A 23982-nucleotide genomic window follows, 5' to 3' on the forward strand; every position below is an offset into this window, starting at 1 on the left:
TTAACAATATCTCGGGAACGGTATAAGCTAGAGACTTGAAATTTGGTATGTAGTTCACAAATGTGACAAGGATGTAACACAAAACGTTTGGTTGAGATGGTTGCTGCGCTTGGCGGTATTTTGACCGCTTTTGGACAGATTTCGACCGTTTTTTGGCGGTTTTCAGCTATAGCGACAATACGGTTAGAGATATTGTAAAAGTTAGGGTAAAAGAACACTCAAATAAGCATCATTCACAATAGGATAAGGAAAGTCGTGTGATGTTCACACCAGATTTTTTTCTTCCGCGATAACAACTCTTGAACGGTTTGTCCTATTTTGATAAAATTTGACAAAAAAGTTCAACACATAAAAGACATTAGCTTATTGAACTTTGAACCTAATCGGGCCTTTTGGGGCACCGAAGGGACGCCTCTCTAAAATTCAGCCGAAGTTCTACAAAACGTGAGTAGCTCCTAGTATTGTGCATTGTTTTGTGAAAATGGGCAATTAAAAATATTAATTACTAGACACGTTTTTTTTTTTGACAAATTAACCTTCAAATGAAAATCTGGAAACTCAAGGAAATTTGGCCACGATTCTTACAGCCACTCTGGTACCTCTTCAGTCTCAGGAAAGCCACTCACTATCAGGTAGACCCGACAGGTACACCTGATCAGGTCTACCTGGTGAGAACACACACTATCAGGTAGACCTGACTAGTACGGCTGAAAAGGTCCGCCCGGCAGGTCTACCTCATTGTGATTGGGTGGCCTAAGTAAACTGCTTCATTTAGGCTGTCAACAGTTTTTTTCAAGAGGTTTGACAGAGGGAACTGTAACTGCTAGGGTCTTATCGTCCCGAAATCGAAGAGAGAAGGAAGACAGGATAGGAGATAGGCTGTCAACAGTTTTTTTTAGAGGTTTGACAGAGGGAACTGTAACTGCTATGGTCTTATCGTCCCGAAATCGAAGAGAGAAGGAAGACAGGATAGGAGGAAAGCCAGCCGTTCCGAGAACGAACATTATCCCATCAGGATAAAATCCGCCCCGGGCGGGAATCGATCCCGCGGCCTAGCGCTTACAAGGCAGACGCACTACTAACTAAGCTAACTAGGCTGGCGAGTGTCAACAGTTTAATAAGTAGAAAAGTAGAAGAGGTTGGTGAGTTCAAGACAAGTCTGAAAATTTAGCGAAGTATATTTTAAGCGGAGAACGACATTTGTGACAAGAATTTATGATTTTATGCTGAACACAATTCATTAGTGTAGCCACTTCAGCGACTTGTGTGTAGTGACTATGAGTGGCTTTAGCCACGCATAAAGTTACTCGCGGGGTTGGATGTTGGGGTGCAATCAGTCTCATGGTAGCGGCTAGTAGTGGCCTGAATATTCATGTCATGTGGTTTAGGTACCTGTGTCTAGATGGTGAAGCAAGACCCTACTAATTTGTATTAAAATTAGGCAAATTCTAGCCCGTGTTGCGATTCTACAACGAATTGTTCGTCAGTTTCGTTCCCACGGGACTTGACGGACTTGAAGAGTGTGAGAATTTTTCGACTACTTAGGTTGACGTGTGTGAGGGAACTTGAACTGTATGGATTTAAAACAATAACTTGAACTCGCAATAAGAGCTTGAATTAGCAAGACAATTTAATTTGAAATTTTCCAGTGGTGGTGCGTGAGGTTTTCAGAAGGGTAATCATTTCTGTATTTTCCTTGAGATCTCAGTCACTTTCACCGTTCCTCGTATTCTGGTATTCCTGATTCTGTCCATTTTGGTGACGCCACACATCCATCTCAACATTCTCATCTCTGCCACGTTCATTCTTTCTTCCTGTCTCTTCTTGATAGGCCACGTTTCCGCTCCATACAACATTGTCGGTCTCACTACGGTTTTATACATATATCCTTTGTTTTTAGGGCTTATTCTTTTGTCATACAGCACTCCTGACATCTTTCTCCAGTTCATCCATCCTGCATTTACCGGACATACTCACAATATTATAATACATATGTTTTACACAATAATAAATTAATACTCAATATTTAATGAACCCGCCTACAGTAGGTATGACTCAAAAGCTCAGCGCTCATAACTCTTGATTGGATTTTTATTATTTTACAAAGAAAGTTGTTGTAACAAATGTCAGAATTTTTGACCATTAGTTTAATTTCCCCTTGCATTCCTGTATTTCTCTACAATGTCATTGCTGGCTTCCAAGGCGGGGCAGGAGTTAAGATGAGAAGAGTTCATAGAAGAGTTTAACGAACAGAGAGGACAGTTAGGAGACTATTTAAGGCCAAAAAGTAGGAAAGTAAGGAAAGCACTGCTTCCTGGCTTAAAAGAAAACCCCTCCACTGATTATATCAAGACAATAACTTGAACCTGTAGGACAATGTAACCTGAGTGGGGAACAGGTTATTATTATTATCAGTTAAACTCCAAATAATTGTCTCTCTAATTAACTAACTTGATATTGCTGACAGCTCGTGAGGGTGGAGATTTTAGAATATTTAGACACAATAAATAATAGCACACTTATCTACAAAATAATAATTTAATGAAATTCCGGTTTCAAAAAGAATTAATAAAATAGGTAATACTAAAAAAGTAGAAACGTAGATAGACAGGTTTTTCATTGCGCAAAACGAGTTAAAATTTCCGAGGTAGCAATAGATCAGTTGCGCTTACTTGGGTGATGTTTCAAAGTCATAGAGCAGGAAAAATGAGAACCAACGGATTTTTTTCTTTTCCTTCTACGACTTCTAGATCCCGAAATAAATCGATTTAAAAAATAGCGGTAAATCGTGAACTTTGACGTCACGACATTCTTCTACGACTTCTAGATCCCGAAATAAATCGATTTAAAAAATAGGGTAAATCGTGAACTTTGACGTCACGACATACGCTCCTGTACACGATAACGTCACATCAAATGTCCCGAGCAAAGCTCCCTCGCAGGCAACACATTAATGTGTTTGTGCGCACACGTTTCTGCGCAGTTCTTTCTGCTCCTCTGCTAGCGCGCTTACATAGTGGCGCTACCTAACGGACGAAAAAAACAACTGCGTAAAGTACATACGCTCCTGTACACGATGACGTCACATCAAATGTCCCGAGCAAAGCTCCCTCGCAGGCAACACATTAATGTGTTTGTGCGCATACGTTTCTTCGATGACGTCACATCAAATGTCCCGAGCAAAGCTCCCTCGCAGGCAACGCATTAATGTGTTTGTGCGCATACGTTTCTGCGCAGTTCTTTCTGCTCCTATGCTAGCACGCTTACATTGTGGCGCTACCTAACGGACGAAAAAAACAACTGCGTAAAGTCTGACGTCACACATACCTATTTGAACTCTTTCATTAGGAAAGTAAAAAAAATCGTATCGTGTGTAGTGGGAACACTCTCATTTAAAATACATTGCCTACAGGATATTTTGAGTCATTCGGAAAAAAAAAAAAAAATCGGATGAAACTCACGAGAAGTGGGAAGGAAGGCTCTTTCTTAGCCCATTTGTTTAATTAGTTATCCACTCGAGAATAGCTTAAAATTAAGTGTGTAAACACAACACAACCACGATTAGGTAAAATAAACATAAAAATAAACTAAAGGAAGGGATGCTAAAAGTCTCGGGTTAGCATAATGTTACACATAGGTAATAGTCCAAAACCTGACATTCGGGGACCCAACACACAACCCTGCGGTCGTCCAAATCACCGTGTGACCCATTTGGGGTTTCCACTTCACCGCTCAACGTGGCACACCGAATTACACACGGGAAAATGGCGACCGAAATGCATTGACACCATTTTTACCACGTAACACAAAGCAGGAAGACTCACACCTCGAAGGAACTGGGTCAAACGCTTTTCGTGGGTCCAAGAAGGAAGAATTCGATAGGTCTTGAATCAGCAAAATATGAAATGTGCTGCTGGATTTAAGATCCAAGGTATGTCGAGTCCAAAAGCGGTACAGCGTTTTTGGATACACGGAAAGTGAGTTTAGGACTCAGGGAAATCCAAGTGCCTAGACTACCGTACATTTCGTATCAAATGCACCACGTTATTTCCACCCGTGACACTCTTTTTTAGTGAATCCAAGGACGATTCCAGGAATTCGACAGGCGGAAATTCTTCTTGGGGCACGGGAATTCGTGATTTTCTGTGGGTCCAAGAAGGAAGAATTCGATAGGTCTTGCATCAGCATAATATGAAATGTGCTGTTGGATTTAAGACCCAAGGTATGTCGAGTCCAAAAGCGGTACAGCGTTTTTGGATACACGGAAAGTGAGTTTAGGTTTAGGACTCAGGGAAATCCAAGTGCCTACACTACCGTACATTTCGTATCAAATGCACCACGTTATTTCCACCTGTGACACTCTTTTATAGTGAATCCAAGGACGATTCCAGGAATTCGACAGGCGGAAATTCTTCTTGGGGCACGGGAATTCGTGATTTTCGCGCGTCTCAGGCAGGCATTCCCGGCGAGAATTCCAAGGTCCGCCTGAGGCAGACGATGTCGCGTAGGTTCCGCCAGTCGCTAGCACTTGTTGGGGGCCCGGGAACTCTTGATTTTCGCCCGTCTCAGGCAGGCATTCCCGGCGAGAATTCCCAGGTCCGCCTGTAGCAGACGGTGTCGCGGGTGCTAGGTAGTTATTTTTCCGGAGTTTTGACCTCAGATTTGGATTTTTCCCAACTTTTTACATAGGAATCGACCATTTATTTATAATTTTTACCCATTTGCAACTGCTCCATTGAGGAAAATAATTTTTGAAGAGGTTTGATAAAGGGAACTGTAACTGCTGAGGTCTTATCGTCCCGAAAGCGAAGAGAGAAGGAAGACAGGATAGGAGAAAGCCAGCCGCTCTTTAGAAAAAAGTCTACCCGGGCGGGAACTGAACCCACGACCTAGCGCTTACAAGGCAGACGCGATACCCTGCCCCGGTGGCGTAGTGGTCAAGACGCTCGCCTGGTAATCAGGAGGGCGTGGGTTCGATCCCAGCCGAGGTATGGAATTTTAATCGAAAAATTATGGTGGGATTCGAACCCGGGACCTTCTGCATGGCAAGCAAGCGCGTTACCACTGGACTAACCGTGCCCCCCAAATTGTCTTGGTATTTCGAACAGACCATTGGAGGAAAGACTACAGAACCAATGTGTATAATGCATCAGGATGAGGTACGTATGTATGTCGAATTGCTTTCGATTCTGATCAAACTGTGGCGTAGTGGTCGAAGAGCTCGCCTGGTAAATGGAAGGACATGGGTTCAATCCCAGCCGAGGCATAGGTAGTCAGCATACCGAGAAACGAGCATGTAGACAACTTTATCCTGAAAACAGATATGGTTCGTTCTCGGAACGGCTGGCTCTCTTCCATTCGGACCTTCTCTCTTCGATTTGGGATGTACTCATGTACTATTTAGTTACTTTCGCAATTTGAGCTAGGTAGGTTTTTTTTTTGTTCTTACTTTCTTTTTTCAATAATGTACCTATAGAACATTCGTACACATGTTTCCAATATTTCAACAGAGGTGGTATGTTTCTATGTGTGTGTAAGTATGTTTCCATGTGTGTGTGCCATTTTGTATTTCACAACAATATACTCGGACTTCATGCATGAGGAGAGAACTGTTTGAACGATTTGCAGCACAACATTATCATTATCATGTAGGCAGTGGTGTGGGGTAACATTTTCTAAAGGGGAAACTATAAAGATAAACCCATGTAGCAGTATCCCGAATTACCGCTTGCTGTCACATATTGATCTGGATGAACTATAGAAATAGAACAACGAACACCGTCGATTTCGGGAGGATAATACGGAGATTATTTGAAAGGATAGGATATAGGATACGGTTCGTCTCGGGCGGGAATCGAACCCGCGACCCAGTTCTTAAAAGGCAGACTACCTTCAAAATTACTAGGCTGGCAAAATAGGTAAGTACCTAGGTATTTTATTTCAAGCTCGACAAAATCACGAGATGGTTACAATATATTCCACAGCGCCTATGGGTTTCTAATCTAGGGCCGCAACATCAGGGGCCCATGCCCTTGAGTAAAAAGCCACAGAAAAGGAAGGGCCAATTCTCACCAAAGCCAGCACTAACAAGATTCCAGTAGAAAGCTGGACCATCACTAAGCAGTAATTCTCACCAGGGGCCAGCGCTGTTGGGGCGGGGAGCAAGGGTCAGTAGATTGTATCCGTGGTATACATTGATGGGGAATGTGCGCGACATAACCTTGCCAGTTACAGATCCCTCTATCAAATCTCTTTAGAAAATGGGGATGATAGGCCCCGTTTGAGGCCTCCGCGGGGGCCTCTTTTCTGTTTGATTTCTACATTTAACTGAAGACTGAAAGTCCGAGACACAGACAGAAGAAGGGCGGTACAGAGTTCTGTAAGAAAACAACCAATTTATGCAATTAGCCAGCGGCGATGGCGATGGCAAGTTGAATGCACCAGTTTCTAATGAATCACTGAAGTTAAGCAACGTTGTGGTTGGTATCCGGATGGATGGCCATCTGGACAATTGTATGTTGTTTGCTTTTCCCGGTCCCACTCAGGCTGGGTGAGGTTAATGTGAGAAGGCGGGTAGCTTATCGCCGAATGGTCGGTAAGACCGGCGTTGAAGAAAGAGGAGAAAGCAGCGAAGAAGGAGGCGAGGGAGAGAGAAAGGGGAGCGAAGAAGAACTACTATCAGGAGAGAAAGAGGAAGATGGCTGAGTTGAAGGCGAATGGTGGCTCCATGGATTCTTCTTGTGAGTATATCTTTACCTGCCTCGGTGGTGTAGACCCACGTCACTAAGGTCCCCCCATCACTAAAGGCTTTAGAACTAAGCCACAAAAATCCAGGCCAACTATTGTTCCAGGATATAAATTATTGAAACCTGCAAATCCTGCATTACATACGAGTACTTACTTTTCAGAAGCAGTCTCACAGGGTTTGATTCCGGCCGAGGTTCTGAATTTTATCCTAAATATTGTTGAGAATTCGGCCACAATAATGGTAGTAGCCGGTGGTGTAGTGGTCAAGGCGCTCGCCTGGTAAACAGGAGTGAGTTCAATCCCAGCCGAGGTATGGAATTTTATCCTCAATATAATTTGAGAATTTGACCACAATAATAGTAGTAGCGGTTTCAATCCCAGCCGAGGTATGGAATTTTATCCTCAATATAATTTGAGAATTTGACCACAATAATAGTAGTAGCCTACTAGGAGTAAAGGGACTTTTCAGTCCTATGCGAGCAGTATAAATAAGCAATATTATTATATTATTACCTGCAGTTCTTTGGCTTTCTGCGAGAGTTGTACATAGGCTCCACTCTGTTCCTGAAGCAATTTCACATATGAGCCTCCCTTTCCTATGATCATACCTGCTGTACTGTTTGGCACAAGGACTTTCATCTGAAAATCAATCATATTGGTGGTGTAGTGGTCAAGGCGTTCGCCAGGTAATCAGGAGAGCGTGGGTTCAATCCTAGCCACAGTATGGAAGTATATCTTTTTTTTTCTTTCAATTTGACCACAATTTATCCTATCTTCCGGCCATAAAACTGCCATAAGATTTAGAATCGACACTAATTCAATCGCAATGTTTTCAGCTCCCAAGAAGCAAAAGTTGTCCCTGAAGGAAAACAGCAAGACGCCTCAACTAATCATGGTCTCCACTGCACCCACTCTGAAAAAGCCCCCAAACAAGAGCATTACATATACTGTGAGTACAAATATCAAGAGTTTTGTAAAATTCAATGCTATCATTTTTAGGAATTCACAGGGCATATTTTGGTTTTGAAATTGAACTGAACTCAGAGGACTATTAGACTGTGGGACTGTTCTAAAATATACAAATTTTGGAGATAGATAAAGTTTAGGTTCTCCCGTTAACGCCTATGCGTTATTCCATGCGCAAATGTTAAAACGTAACAAGTTCGGAGCTAAAACATACCATCTTGAGTGTAAAGTTGTAAACACATCTTGATATTTCCCCAAATTATGTCGATAATACTTGCATGAGGAATCGTAAACTATGAAATAAGAGACAGTATAATGTGTAAAGAAAAACCTCTAAAACACACCAGGAATTTAAAATCAAGACTAGAGCCCGTTCTCCCTTTATTCCCAATATAATGTTTAAGTCAGCCATCCATTTATTGGCCTTCCTCGGCGTAGCTTAACATATGTAGGTAACGCTAAAACCGGTCTTAAATTAACGACTGAAGTGTTATCTAAAACTTTCTCGCTTTGAGTTCATAGGTCGTCGCGACAAATTTCAAGATCAGAGCTCATTTGTGTGAGAAAATGTGAAAAAAAAAATCCCACAATTACTCAATTAACTTTAAGTCACCCATCCATTTATTGGCTTTGCTCGGCGTAGCTTAACATAGGTGACGCTAAAACCGGTTTTTGTTTTTTGGCTTTATGGTTCTCTGGACAAAATTTGCACTACCATTTTCGTGATCCTGGTAAAAAGACCTTTAATTTGATATATAGGTCGACCAGGTTTGGATAAGTCCTTCTATGGGAACAGACAGAGTGACAGACAGAAGACACCGAAGCGAATACAATAGTCCGTCCCTTATACCTTTTTATTACTATTGTAATAATAAAGGAATTAGGACTATTGAGTTGCTACTTCGAGTACCTAATTGATGTGGCTTCATTACCAGTGCAAATTGATGATACGAGTAGATGAAAATTAATACTCAAGGAGGCACTTAGTAATGCTGTGATATTAACAAAAGTTGTGAAAAAGCTCTCTGCTTTACCACAAAGATTCATAATTTGATTTTTGTTTCCAGGCCTATACTTAAATATATCCACTCACCTGCCCATGATATCATTGAGCGAGCGGCCTCCGGGCCCCAGAATAGCCCCGACTATTATCTCGGGCACTTCAATCTCCACTTTCTTCGACTCTACATCCGAGGCCCCGCCCCCATAATTGCGGCCCCCGGGGGACCCCGGCCGACCGCCAAAACTAGACGAAGCGGGGAAATCGAGGGCCCTCGAACCCGAAGACTGGGTAAAAAATAGATTTACCACAAAGGGGAAAAGGTCACAGTAAAGTGAAGTTTATTTTAGTGGATCTTCCTCCATCTGAAGAATTTGATTCTCCATCCTTAAAAAGAATCTCTGAAGATTATATTTGATTCTTTTTTTCAAGGCCCATAAAATATCACATCCACTCACCTGCCCATGATATCATTGAGCGAGCGGCCTCCAGGCCCCAGTATGGCCCCGACTATTATCTCGGGCACTTCAATCTCCACCTTCTTCGACTCTATATCCGAGGCCCCGCCCCCATAATTGCGGCCCCCTGGGGCACTCACCTGCCCATGATATCATTCAGCGAGCGGCCTCCGGGCCCCAGAATAGCCCCGACTATTATCTCGGGCACTTCAATCTCCACCTTCTTCGACTCTACATCCGAGGCCCCGCCCCCATAATTGCGGCCCCCAGGGGACCCCGGCCGACCGCCAAAACTAGACGAAGCGGGGAAATCCCTGGGGACCCCGGCCGACCGCCAAAACTAGACGAAGCGGGGAAATCGAGGGCCCTTGAACCCGAGGACTGGGCTAGAGGGTCTTGCCAGGAAGGTGGGGAGGTGAAGTTGTTGAGCGCTTGTTGTGTGCCCAGTCCTAACCCGAGAATTCCGTATCTGAAATGTAGACAAAACGCACAGGTGAACAAAGGATATCCCTCGCTGTTCAGCGGGGGAACTCGGCAGCGGTCATGGACACCCTAACCAGCTTCTTCATATAAGAATTTTTCTATGTTGTCTAGTTTTATTTATGTTCCAAATAAAGCGTTTTAAAAAGGTGAACAAATTGACAGCGAAAGTTACATTAAACCTGGTAATGCTCAAGGCCTCTAAGAAACTAAAAAAAAAAAAAAAACTCGAGATCAATTTCGATTTAATTCAATAATTTGAATGAGAAATGTAAGGTTGCGATGGGAATCTAATAGTAAAATATCTACTTGTGCTAGAAAATGTCTGCCTCAAGAAAGACCGATCTACAAACGCCGACCCCATCAGGACAGGAAAGGCAAATAACTCAAAGAAGTAGGTACTCACTTAGCAAGTGTAGCCATGGCAGCAGATATTTCATTCGATGCCAGATCTGAATAGCCGAGTGCCTGAATGAGAACCTTCATATGTTCTATCAGCTGAGATGTGGCCGCTAGGGTAGTGTTGCTCACTGGTGGCTGACTGTTGAAGTTGAGACTGAAGTTGAGACCGCTGCTGTTGTTGTTGGATACCCCGTTGTTGACGGACAGAGGGGCACCTACCTGATGAGGAGCTAGGGAGGAACCATCTGTGAAATGGAAGAGAAAGAGAATGTGTATTACAGTTCGGGGACCCAAAATTTTAATAAGCGACGTGCATTGATGATTAAAATTCCGGGATAAAATTTCATCGAAATCGGACCAGGCAATCGCGAGTTTTAGCGGAACTAACAAACATCTAAACCAGGGATTCCCAAACTGTGGTCCGCGGAAGGTTTCAAGTGGTTTGCGAGGTAGTCTCAAAAGAAGAAGAAAAAATCAAGATTCTATTCAGGGGGACTAAGGCTATTTTTCTCCAACTTATGTTCGAAGTTTTCAAAATGTCGGGAACTTGGCTATTAGGTCATTCTCCCACGTGCATCCCAATATTTTTCCACGATATTGTTGCAGGACTCTAGTGCTGGACAGGAATTCTAAACCAAATGCAAATGGTGGAATAGAGTGTGATAACCTGATAAAGTACAATATCGAGTAATATAAGGAAGTACTTACTATGGTGCTATAATTAGACTATATTAAAAAGTTAGAACTTTTAAGGGTATACCTACACAACACTTGGTAAAACAAATTAAAATCAATAGGGGAAATATTGTAAAACAAAAAAAGCGATCTGTTTTTCCTTTCCCCTATTGATAATTATACTGTCAAATTAGGACATGCAATCCTTTTTAGTAGCTCAAAGGTTAATTATTTAATTAAAATAGCTTTGATAAATATGAAATCACAGTCAATGTCCATATTGAAATCCTCATTTGCAATCCATATTATTGCCAAAAGTTCAAAAAAAAAAAAAATGAACATTACCTAGAGTCAAAAAAGCCCTTCTCACATTTACTTTAAGAACTGATACCCATACTTTGCCTAAACAATTAAACAAAGAGCTGTATGATTCATTAGTAGGGTACTTAGGTACACTTTAAATTTTAGCCTTCCCTGTTCACCAAGGTTCTAGGTACACTTTACAAGCCACCCTGTACTTAGACTCATCAGTGAAAGTGCGAACTTGACCTCTCTCTCTGCTATTCAGAATCATAAAATCATATAGAGATACATGTATATTATTATAACTAATTCAATTACCCGTAAGGTAACACATGAGAACTAGTCAACCAATCAAGTACACTTGGTTTGTAATTACCAAAATAATGAGGTGATTAATTCAGTTAATTAATTCCCCCCCTTTAACTTGTGCTTAGTCTAACTTCTATTTAACTTTGAGAAGAAACTTGTTGTCACTTTTTTGGACTCTGGGGACCCTAAAGTGTATGTTTGGGTTCCAAATTTGAAGGATAATTTCATGCCCGCCACTCATGCTCTGACTGTCTGACACACTGTGGCCTCACAGACCTAGGTTTTTCAGATGGTCTTAATGTGTGTGACAGAAAAAACCTATCGGACAGACCAGAGTCTCAAGCTTTTTCCATCACACACATAAAGACCATCTGACAGACCTAAGTCTGTGAGAATACTGTCTGTCAGAGGGTCTGAGTGTGAGTGGTGGGCATTGTGGATACTTGTTCTCACTTTTCATGTAAATAAAACTTTAAATCATTAATTGGGTACCTATTTAAGGTGAAGCTCAGAGCCTCTTTAGCATGTGGACATCACAGCATTACTAAGAGCCTCCTTTACTGATTCTGTCAATTCTGTAATTTTTTTATTTTATCCTTCTACTTGAATAAGCTTCTTACCTGGGTAAAAGTCATTAGCTTTGGACATTTTAATTTTAGATCCTGTGTCTTAAATTTTACCTATGCAATATTTATATAAGACCTTATTTAGACTGCGGGAGTAAAGGAAATTTTCAATCTCATTCTGGCAGGATAAATAAGGTATATTCCATTCTGTGGGCAAGTCACTAGTCGGAGGTGCTGGGTTCAAATCCCGGACGGGACAGTAAAAAAAAAGTGTGATAACCTGATAAAGTACAATATCGAGTAATATAAGGAAGTACTTAGTATGGTGCTATAATTAGACTGTCAAATTAGGACATGCAATCCTTTTTAGTAGCTCAATGGTTAATTATTTAATTAATATAGCTTTGATAATAAGAAATCACAGTCAATGTCCATATTGAAATCCTCATTTGCAATCCATATTATTGCCAAAAGTTCAAAAAAAAAATAATAATAATAATAATAACATTACCTAGAGTCACACCCCGTTGTTGACGGACAGAGGGGCACCTACCTGATGAGGAGCTAGGGAGGAACCATCTGTGAAATGGAAGAGAAATAGAAAGTGTTTTACAGTTCGGGGACCCAAAATTTTAATGAGCGACGTGCACTGGCGTGCACGATTCTTTGGGGTCGAGTGGATTGGAGCACATCACATGCCTTCAGGCACACTCCATTTGTCAAGGGTTTAGGCATTGCCTTGCCCTTGGGATCAATTTAATTTGCATTGATGATTAAAATTCCGGGATAAAATTTCATCGAAATCGGACCAGGCAATCGCGAGTTTTAGCGGAACTAACAAACATCTAAATAGAGTCAAAAAAGCCCTTCTCACATTTACTTAAAGAGAACTGATACCCATACTTTGCCTAAACAATTAAACAAAGAGCTGTATGATTCATTAGTAGGAGATAGGTACACTTTAAAATTTAGCCTTCCCTGTTGCAAGGTTCTAGGCACACTTTACAAGCCACCCTGTACTTAGACTCATCAGTGAAAGTGCGAACTTGACCTCTCTCTCTGATATTCAGAATCATAAAATCATATAGAGATACATGTATATTATTATAACTAATTTAATTACCAGTAAGGTAACACATGAGAACTAGTCAACCAATCAAGTACACTTGGTTTGTAATTACCAAAATAATGAGGTGATTAATTCAGTTAATTAATTCCCCCCCCCTTTAACTTGTGCTTAGTCTAACTTCTATTTGACTTTGAGGAGAAGAAACTTGTTGTCACTTTTTTGGACTCTGGGGACCCTAAAGTGTATGTTTGGGTTCCAAATTTGAAGGATAATTTCATGCCCACCAGTCATTCTCAGACTTTCTGACACACTGTGGCCTCACAGACCTAGGTTTTTCAGATGGTCTTAATGTGTGTGACAGAAAAAACCTATTGGACAGACCAGAGTCTCAAGCTTTTTCCGTCACACACATAAAGATCATCTGACAGACCTAAGTGTGTGAGAATACTGTCTGTCAGAGGGTCTGAGTGTGAGTGGTGGGCATTGTCGATACTTGTTCTCACTTTTCATGTAAATAAAACTTTAAATCATTAATTGGGTACCTATTTAAGGTGAAGCTCGGAGCCTCTTCAGCATTCTTGTGAACATCACAGCATTACTAAGAGCCTCCTTTACTGATTCTGTCAACTCTGTAATTTTTTATTTTATCCTTCTACTTGAATAAGCTTCTTAAATCTATTGCCTGGATGGTTACACATTCGGATACCAACATCGTTGCTTAACTTCAGTAAAACCAGTTCAACGTGCTATCGTCGGCGCCGCGCCGCTGGCTGTTACTATGTATGGTAACACAAGAAGAATGAGGCTCGTCTCTTCTGATCCGCAGGTTGCGGGTTCGATTTTAATTTGACACACACCATCTGAAACAAATGATCATTTTTAATTTTTTAATCGTGATCTGTTATCATTGATAACAATAACCCAAGATCTATTTGTCAATTTTAAATTGATAATTTACCTGCAGGAATAAAGGGACTTTTCAGTCTCATTCTGACAGTATAAAAATGTAAATTCTATTACTTCTTTGTCATTATAGGACATGGATTTATATAAACGTAGCGGACTTTTGAGACGAATTTCCGCTTCTGAAATTCCGGTGCTCTAAAGGGAATTTGAGCAGAATCCCTATATTCACTCTCATCTTATCTCTCCTTCTCCTACTGTCTTACTATTTTTTCAAAAGTTTCCCTGAACTAAGCGAGCGGGTTCGAAACCCATTATGAATCGTGCTTGAAAATCCCTCTATCCTATCCCTGGATATCAAACGCTGATCTGATGTGATTTTAAATGGAATAGATTCATCGCTCTTCATGAATATATTCAATATTCATCATCTGATTCTACATCTACAATCTACACTCAACCCTACACACGAGGTTTACATTGCGTTACTATGCTATTATTGCTAGTATGACACTTTGAATATGTGAAAATGATATCATACGTATTCATATTGAATGCAACTTGAAAACAACATAGTAAACTGTTGGTTTTTAACCCCATAATCTAAGCTCTATTTAAACTCAGATTGAGTTGTTATTTTAGTAAGGCTAATGCCTAGTGTGTTCTGTACCACCCAACTTTTGGTAAATCCCTAGCAGATAGGGTTTGTTCTTGGAACAGCTGGCTTTCTCCTATCCTGCACTCTCCTCTTTCATATAAACTATTTACAGGTAAGACCTTCATTGTTACAGTTCTTTTTCCTTAACCAGGACCAATCTACTCTTACAAATTTACATAGCTTCTAGTTTTACCGATAAACTGTTCTGAGCTAGGCCTTTCACCTCTTGGCTCATGTTTCTGCCAAGCAAACTCTTCTGTTCTGAGCTATTCCTTTCCTCTCTCCAGAATCCAGTCTAGTTTGTAGTTCAAGAGAAAACTTGAGAATTCAAAACATGTGAACATTAAAGAAAACCACCTTCTGTTCTGGTTCTGAGCCATTCCTTTCCTCTCTCCAGAATCCAGTCTAGTTTGTAGTTCAAGAGAAAACTTGAGAATTCAAAACATGTGAACATTAAAGAAAACCAAAAAAACTCTTTATTTTATCCAGGGAAATTACCCAGGATTTGCATCTTCGAAATTTTGAGGTACACAGTACTGAAGTTATCAAGACCTTTATTTTATCCAGGGAAATTACCCAGGATTTGCATCTTCGAAATTTTGAGGTACACAGTACTGAAGTTATCAAGACCTCTGCAGAACTCACTCCAGAGTTCAGTTCAAAAGGAAGTTAAGGAAACATCAAAAGATAGTGCATAAACTGACGAATTCAGCACGGAAAACCCCTAGAAATCACCTAATTTACCCGGGATTTTTTTGCACCTTTCAAATTTCAAGGCACACAAGTACAGAGAACAGAGTAGTGTGAGGTTAGGTCATCATTTCCCAGGGTTACAAAACGCCACGTCTTTACACCATTTCCCTTACCTCCTCCATAGTTTGTCCTTTTGGTTTTCAAATTGTCCGGCGAGGATTCTGCGTTTCTCTTCCTGGAATCCATCTATTTTATCCAGGGAAATTACCCAGGATTTGCATCTTCGAAATTTTGAGGTACACAGTTCTGAAGTTATCAAGACCTTTGCAGAACTCACTCCAGAGTTCAGTTCAAAAGGAAGTTAAGGAAACATCAAAAGATAGTGCATTAGCTGACGAATTCAGCAGAATCACCGGAAAACCCCTAGAAATCACCCAATTTACCCGGGATTTTCTTGCACCTTTCAAATTTCAAGGCACACAAGTACAGAGTAGTGTGAGGTTAGGTCATCATTTCCCAGGGTTACAAAACGCATTTACATAGTTATGATGATGAGTGGTTCAAGGTAGTGTCAGACCTCAGAAAAAAGGGTCCGTATGGGCTCCCTAGTGGTGCAACGGGATCCAAAATGTAATGGATGAATTCGCGATTTGTGCTAAACGTATGACATCCGAGTTCCGCAAAAACTATTTTTCATGGACCTTGCGGAATTTATGCTAAACGTATGACATCCGAGTGCCGCAAAAACTATTTTTCATAGACCTTGCGGAATTTGTGCTAATCCGAGTGCCGCAAAAACTATTTTTCATGAACCTCGCGGAATTTATGCTAATCCTAGTGCCGCAAAAACTATTTTTCATGGACCTTGCGGAATTTACCGGAAAACTCCTAGCAATCACCTAATTTATCCGGGATTTTCTTGCACCTTTCAAATTTCAAGGCACACAAGTACAGAGTAGTGTGAGGTTAGGTCATCATTTCCCAGGGTTACAAAACGCCACGTCTTTCCACCATTTCCCTTACCTCCTCCATAGTTTGTCCTTTTGGTTTTCAAATTGTCCGGCGAGGATTCTGCGTTTCTCTTCCTGGAATCCATCGAATCAGGAGGAGGTGAATTGGATGTGTCCATTACGGTAATGTTGTTGTTGTTGTTGTTTGTAGCAGTGTCCGCCATGACACTATCGAACTGAAGCGCATACCACATGCGCCGATAGTAATGGTCGTTGGTCGCGCAACTGTTGAAACTGTTGAGCGCTAAATCCCCGAGCTCCCCAAATCCGAGCCCAAACTCCAAACCCAACTGGCCGAACTGGGATCCGGATAGGCCGGACAGGAATTGCATTATTCCGCCGGATATCGCCGGAAATTCGGATCAAAAAAATCCCCGAAGGCGGAAGATCGAAACGCGGTTGAAGCGCTCGAAAGTTTTCCGATTTTTCTACCTACGAAATGGCTCAAAATTTTCCGATTATTTTGCACGAAATGTAGCTCAATATTTGATTTATGCGCTAAAAATTCCGATTGTTGTACAAAATTAGCTCAAAGCGCGCTCAAAAATTTCCGATTTTTTAACAAAATGTAGCTCGAATCGTGACTTTTGCGCTAAAAAAATTCCTGATGGAATCCATCGAATCAGGAGGAGGTGAATTGGATGTGTCCATTACGGTAATGTTGTTGTTGTTGTTTGTAGCAGTGTCCGCCATGACACTATCGAACTGAAGCGCATACCACATGCGCCGATAGTAATGGTCGTTGGTCGCGCAACTGTTGAAACTGTTGAGCGCTAAATCCCCGAGCTCCCCAAATCCGAGCCCAAACTCCAAACCCAACTGACCGAACTGGGATCCGGATAGGCCGGACAGGAATTGCATTATTCCGCCGGATATCGCCAGAAATTCGGATCAAAAAAAAATCCCCGAAGGCGGAAGATCGAAACGCGGTTGTAGCGCTCGAAAGTTTTCCGATTTTTCTACCTACGAAATGGCTCAAAATTTTCCGATTATTTTGCACGAAATGTAGCTCAATATTTGTTTTATGGGCTGAAAATTCCGATTTTTGAACAAACTTTCGCTCAATATTTGATATAGGTATGTATGCGCTGAAAATTCCGATTGTGGTAGAAAATTAGCTCAAAGCGCGCTCAAAAATTTCCGATTTTTTAACAAAATGTAGCTCGAATCGTGACTTTTGCGCTAAAAAAATTCCTGATGAACAAAAATGTAGTTCAAAACTTGGATTTTGCACTGCACACCATCACACACACACGGTCTTTCGGGTTTTCTGATTACCTCGACACTTTTTTTATCACTATAAAAATACTGACCAAGTCCTTTTTCTCACTTATCACAGAGTTAAAATTCACGTGATGTTTACTTTCCGAAGAAAAAGAGTCTTTCCTTTGAACTACCGGATGACCAAAAACCAAAACCGATTAGAGGTGACGACAGTACGCGGGCGGAAAAGTGACAGTAGGTACCGAAAGTAGGTACCCCACCCCTATTTTTGACGGAAAAAAATACGTACGGAAAAAGGGCTTCGTGGTTGTGAATTAATATTTATTTACGGACAGTTCTAGTTTCTATTAAGGGTACGGAAAAAGGCGAAGCCCTTTTGTGAATTAATATTTATTCACGGACAGTTCTAGTTTCTATTAATTCTAATGGAAGATTTTTATCTATTTTCTAATGGGTTTGAGGCGGTAACTTATGGATTTTGATAAACTCTTAATGAACGCGATAAAAAAAATACACTGATTACGGATTTTGATGATATGATACTTGATGAAAACGCAGGAGTGATAATGGAATTTATGATTTGGAATTTTTGATTCGTAGGCAGAAAAACACACAAAACTCGTCTTTCGTCTTGTTTCCCGACCGAGCCAAATCCGAGCCCAAACTCCAAACCCAACTGGCCGAACTGGGATCCGGATAGGCCGGACAGGAATTGCATTATTCCGCCGGATATCGCCGGAAATTCGGATCAAAAAAAATCCCCGAAGGCGGAAGATCGAAACGCGGTTGAAGCGCTCGAAAGTTTTCCGATTTTTTTACCTACGATGAAATGGCTCAAAATTTTCCGATTATTTCGCACAAAATGTAGCTCAATATTTGATTTATGGGCTGAAAATTCCGATTTTTGAACAAACTTTCGCTCAATATTTGATTTATGCGCTAAAAATTCCGATTGTTGTACAAAGTTAGCTCAAAGCGCGCTCAAAAATTTCCGATTTTTTAACAAAATGTAGCTCGAATCGTGACTTTTGCGCTAAAGAAATTCCTGATGAACAAAAATGTAGTTCAAAACTTGGATTTTGCACTGCACACCATCGCACACACGGTCTTTCGGGTTTTCTGATTACCTCGACACTTTTTTTTATCACTAAAAATACTGACCAAGTCCTTTTTCTCACTTATCACAGAGTTAAAATTCACGTGATGTTTACTTTCCGAAGAAAAATTCCTGATGCACAAAAATGTAGTTCAAAACTTGGATTTTGCACTGCACACCATCACACACGCACGGTCTTTCGGGTTTTCTGATTACCTCGACACTTTTTTTATCACTAAAAATACTGACCAAGTCCTTTTTCTCACTTATCACAGAGTTAAAATTCACGTGATGTTTACTTTCCGAAGAAAAAGAGTCTTTCCTTTGAACTACCGGATGACCAAAAACCAAAACCGATTAGAGGTGACGACAGTACGCGGGCGGAAAAGTGACAGTAGGTACCGAAAGTAGGTACCCCACCCCTATTTTAGACGGAAAAAAATACCTACGGAAAAAAGGTTTCGCGGTTGTGATTTAATATTTATTTTATTTACGGACAGTTCTAGTTTCTATTAATTCTAATGGAAGATTTTTATCTATTTTCTAATGGGTTTGAGGCGGTAACTTCTGGATTTTGATAAACTCTTAATGAACGCGATAAAAAAAATACACTGATTACGGATTTTGATGATATGATACTTGATGAAAACGCAGGGTAATCATTTTTTTTTCTTTTTTTAACTAGCTACCTAGCTATTTGTGCAATGTGCATATACTTTTCTTACTTCCCGTATCCGGACATACTCTTCTTCTTCTTTTACTGCGTCTTTTCCCACTCAAGTAGGGTCGACATTTTGAATCAACCTCTTCCATGCGCCTCGGTTTTGGGCGTGGCTCACTTCCAACTTCTTCTCTTTCAAATCCTGTTTCACTTTGTCCATACATATATCTCATTCTTGGTCTTCCCCTGTCTCTCTTACCTCCAACTTCCATATCTCTCAACCTCTTTCCAACATGTTCTTGATCTCTTCTTTCTACATGTCCGAACCATTGAAGCCTTCTTTCCTGTATTTTCCTTGAGATCTCAGTCACTTTCACCGTTCCTCGTATTCTTGTATTCCTGATTCTGTCCATTCTGGTGACGCCACACATCCATCTCAACATTCTCATCTCTGCCACGTTCATTCTTTCTTCCTGTCTCTTCTTGATAGGCCAAGTTTCCGCTCCATACAACATTGTCGGTCTCACTACGGTTTTATACATGTATCCTTTGTTTTTAGGGCTTATTCTTTTGTCACACAGCACTCCTGACATCTTTCTCCAGGTCATCCATCCTGCATTTACCGGACATACTCACAAGATAATACATATGTTTTACACAATAATAAATTAATACTCAATATTTAATGAACCCGCCTACAGTAGGTATGACTCAAAAGCTCAGCGCTGGAGATCTTATGATCAGGGCCGTGACTTTTTTTTTCCCAAGAGGGCAAGAGGTTTGTTAGAGGGAACTGTAACTGCTAAGGTCTTGCCGTTCCGAAATCGAAGAGAGAAGGAAGACAGGAGAGAATAAAGCCAGCCGACCCGAGAATTTTTTAACCATTTTAAGGTAGGTATAATAATTTTTTTTTAATCTTTTTTTAAATTTAAATTAATTATTTAAATCAATATTTAAGGGTATCTGAGTGAAATTTTGAGTGTATGGCCGCCATATCACGCCCTACGTGGACGCTACGCCACTGCCGAGAACCTTATCCGTCCAACCCGGGCGGAAAATAAAATCTGACCCGGGCGGGAATCCCGCGACCTAACACTCTTACCAAGGTAGGAGGACTGGCAGGACTGTTACTAATGTCGGTCACTCAGTGCGCGGCCACAACAAGGACCATAAACTATCTGGACCATTGACCCTAGACTAAACCCTGCGTGGCCTCGGCCGGGAAAAGCGGGCAGAACCCAATGGAGCAGTTGCAAATGGGTAAAAATCATAAATAAATGGTCGATTCCTAGCTCAAAACTCCGAAAAAAATAACTGTAAAAGCTCGAAAATTCAATTTTTATTTTCCGTTCTAATGAAAGAGTTCACAGTGCGCGGCCACAACAAGGACCATAAACCCTGGACCATTGACCCTAGTCTAAACCCTGCGTGGCCCCAGCCGGCCGGGAAAAGCGGGCAGAACCCAATGGAGGAGTTTCAAATGGCTAAAAATTATAAATAAATGGTCGATTCCCATGTAAAAAGTTGGGAAAAATTCAAATTCGAGGTCGAAACTCCGAAAAAATAACTGTAAAAGGTCGAAAATTCAATTTTTATTTTCCATTCAAATGATGTGTGACGTCAGACTTTAAGCAGTTGTTTTTTTCGTCCGCTAGGTAGCGCCAGTATGCAAGCACGCTTGCGGAGGAGCAGAAAGAAATGCGCAGAAACGTATGCGCACAAACACATTAATGTGTTGCCTGCGAGGGAGCTTTGTTTGGGACATTTGATGTGACGTCATCGCCTACGGGAGCGTATGCCGTGACGTCAAAGTTCACGATTTACCAGTATTTTTTATGAAATAGAAAAGAATAAATATAATAGAATACATCTTTCATTATGAACCCAGTAACTCTTGGATAACTACTTACAAAGAAAAAAAAATCAAATTTGTGGCTTAGCCCGTTTGTGTTCTGAGGGAAGATATGTTTCATGGAAACGTTTAAAAAAAGAGGTTTGATAGAGGGAACTGTAACTGCCAAGGTCTTATCGTCCCGAAATCGAAGTGAGAAGAAGGATAGGAGACTGCCAGCCGTTCCGAGAACGAACCTTATCTGTTTAGGATAAAATCCGTCTTGGGCGGGAATCGAACCCGTGACTTAGCGCTTAGAAGGCAGACGCGCTACCTTCCAAGCTAACTAGGCTGGCATATGGAGAGGGTTGAGTTGTTGAGTAGTGCACTAGTAAGACAATTAATATTATAACCTACGTTTGTTCCCTAACACATCATTGAGACAAGGTGCTCATTAAGTTACATCAAGGTAGACAGGTTCTTCCTTAATAAATCTCCTTACAGGGTGACTCTGTAGCCGTTCAAAGCTTGTTTTTTTTTTTTTTTTTTTTTTTTTTTTTTTTTTTTTTTTTGGGGGTTTTTTTTTTTTAAAGAAAAAAAAAAAAAAAAAAAAAAAAAAAAAAAAAAAAAAAACATAACATTTAAGTACCTTTATTTTCTCCGTCTTCATCCTCTTCTTCTTCACATCAGGGGCAGATTCTACCTCTCCTGGCGATGAGTAATGAGATAGAGGGAGAGACTTTTTCATTCTCTCCTTCTTGGGAGGCGGGGGCATTTTGATCTTAGCATAGACGCCAAACTGTGGGAGAGAGAGAGAGAGAAAACTCGTATTATTCACAATTCACTTTCTTAAATAAATCTATTCCAGTCTAGTCCTGTGTATCACCTATCACTGAGTAGTGTCATGTGATTATATAATATTTAACACCAATTGTGTCATAATTAACATCAAATTTGTCATGTGTAACCCAGAGTGTCATGTTTATACTGAATTTTAGACATCGAATGTGTTCTGTTCAACACCGATTGTGTCATATGTAACATCAAATATCTCGTGTTAACATCAAACATTTCGTATTTAATCCTTAGTGCCATGTTTAACACCTAATATTAGACACCAAGTGTGTCCTATTTAAAACTAAATATGTCATGTTTAACATCGAAATAGCTTGTTCAACACTGAGTGATGTCATGTTTAACATCAAACACGTCATGTTTAACACTTACGTCTTTATCCAGGTGTCGTATGAAGGTAAGCAGGTCGCTAAGCTCCGGTATATGTATTTCTAGAAGGAGACCCTTGTTTAACAATTCGACGCCGGTGGCTTTCACCTCCTCTGCGTTGATATTGGCCGCGGCCATGGATTGCAGCGCGTCGTTATCTATACGCGGGATCAGCGTCGATTTGCGCTTGTGTTTGCGTTGCTTGGAGATCAGGCTGTCGCCCGCCGTGCGTGAAGAACTGGCGTTACCTGAAGGGAAACAATATTTAATTTGAATTTGGATCGTTCCCAAGAAGAACAACAATATTAAAATTTGAATTGTTGCCTATGTTATTTTCGTTACTCTTCAGGAGAGACATTTTAATACAGTAATGTGGAAATTTATCCCAGAATTATGTTTTTTTACACATAGGCCCTTTTACATGAAACTCTCACTTACTTTGCATGCAAAAATACCCTGCCCCGAGGCAAAATCTTTACACATAGGCCGTTGTTCTTCTGAAATTTTACTCGAATCTTCACGAAGTTTACCTGACGATTCGTTGGATTGATTAGCAGAAGTCGGGTTGGTTGGGTTAGCACTGAGTTGTATAGGAGGGGGGTAGTCGTCTGAACCTCGAGATGAAGCATAGGAAGCCCCCCACCCCGCTGTAAGTAGGTGGGTAGGTATACTCCAATAAGGTTTATGAACTATTATCTGTCCTCTCCAGATTGATTCTGTAGACTTGAGATAATCTGCTTATCGGTGGAGAATAAATTAAGCCACCTGTCTATCATCTCTACGATCTCGAGATACGAAGATATATAGTCATGCTAGTCATTTATATTATCTCTCTATGACTAAATCAAGAGACAATCGGAATCTATTAATGGTACTGCAGTGTGTTAGTGTGTAGATGATTGGAATATCGAGATGAGATCTTGTGATCAGGGCCGTGACTTTTTTTTCCCCAAGAGGTTTTGACAGAGGGAACTGTAACTGCTAAGGTCTTACCGTTCGGAAATCGAAGAAGGAAGACAGGAGAGAATAAAGCCAGCCGACCCGAGAACCTTATCCGTCCAACCCGGGCGGAAAATAAAATCTGCCCCGGGCGGAAAGTAAAATCTGCCCCGGGCGGGAATCCGGCGACCTAACACTTACCAAGGTAGGAGGACTGGCAGGACTGTTACTAATGTCGGCCACTCAGTGCGCGGCCACAACAAGGACCATAAACCCTGGACCATTGACCCTAGTCTAAACCCTGCGTGGCCTCGGCCGGGAAAAGCGGGCAGAACCCAATGGAGCAGTTGCAAATGGGTAAAAATCATAAACAAAGGGTCGATTCCTATATGTAAAAAGTTGGGAAAAATTCAAATTCAAGGTCAAAACTCCGAAAAAATAACTGTAAAAGGTCGAAAATTCAATTTTCATTTTCCATTCAGATGAAAAAGTTCAAAGATGTGTAACGTCAGACTTTACACAGTTGTTTTTTTCGTCCGCTAGGTAGCGCCAGTATGCAAGCACGCTTGCGGAGGAGCAGAAAGAAATGCGCAGCCCCCCCCACCCCGCTGTAAGTAGGTGGGTAGGTATACTCCAATAAGGTTTATGAACTATTATCTGTCCTGTCCAGATTGATTCTGTAGACTTGAGATAATCGGCTTATCGGTGGAGAATAAATTAAGCCACCTCTCTATCATCTGTACAATCTCGAGATACAAAGATAGTCAT

General features: G+C 41.0%; 2 protein-coding genes across 2 annotated transcripts in view; both read right to left on the minus strand.

Annotated features, from left to right (window-relative positions):
- LOC103505368 (RNA-binding protein Nova-2-like) overlaps positions 1–16720 on the minus strand; it is a 30222-nt gene extending 13502 nt beyond the window's left edge. The window contains exons 1-8 of the mRNA XM_026820541.1: positions 16253–16720; positions 13782–13835; positions 10058–10298; positions 9433–9640; positions 9172–9311; positions 8807–8986; positions 7988–8006; positions 7261–7386 (exon numbers count right to left, since the gene is read on the minus strand). Coding sequence (XP_026676342.1) covers positions 7261–7386; positions 7988–8006; positions 8807–8986; positions 9172–9311; positions 9433–9640; positions 10058–10298; positions 13782–13835; positions 16253–16571 — 1287 coding nt within the window. The 5' untranslated portion in view covers positions 16572–16720. The remainder of the gene's footprint in view (positions 1–7260; positions 7387–7987; positions 8007–8806; positions 8987–9171; positions 9312–9432; positions 9641–10057; positions 10299–13781; positions 13836–16252) is intronic.
- Positions 16721–19583: 2863 nt separating this feature from the next.
- Positions 19584–23982, minus strand: LOC113465760. The gene is made up of 5 exons (XM_026820545.1): positions 23958–23982; positions 22806–22922; positions 22279–22523; positions 21701–21850; positions 19584–19742 (listed from the first exon to the last, which is right to left on the minus strand). The coding sequence occupies exons 1-5, from the start codon at positions 23980–23982 to the stop codon at positions 19584–19586; spliced, it is 696 nt and encodes a 231-aa protein (XP_026676346.1).

The sequence above is a fragment of the Diaphorina citri genome, unplaced genomic scaffold (assembly GCF_000475195.1).
Source record: "Diaphorina citri unplaced genomic scaffold, Diaci psyllid genome assembly version 1.1 scaffold9, whole genome shotgun sequence".
Lineage (NCBI taxonomy): Eukaryota > Metazoa > Arthropoda > Insecta > Hemiptera > Psyllidae > Diaphorina > Diaphorina citri.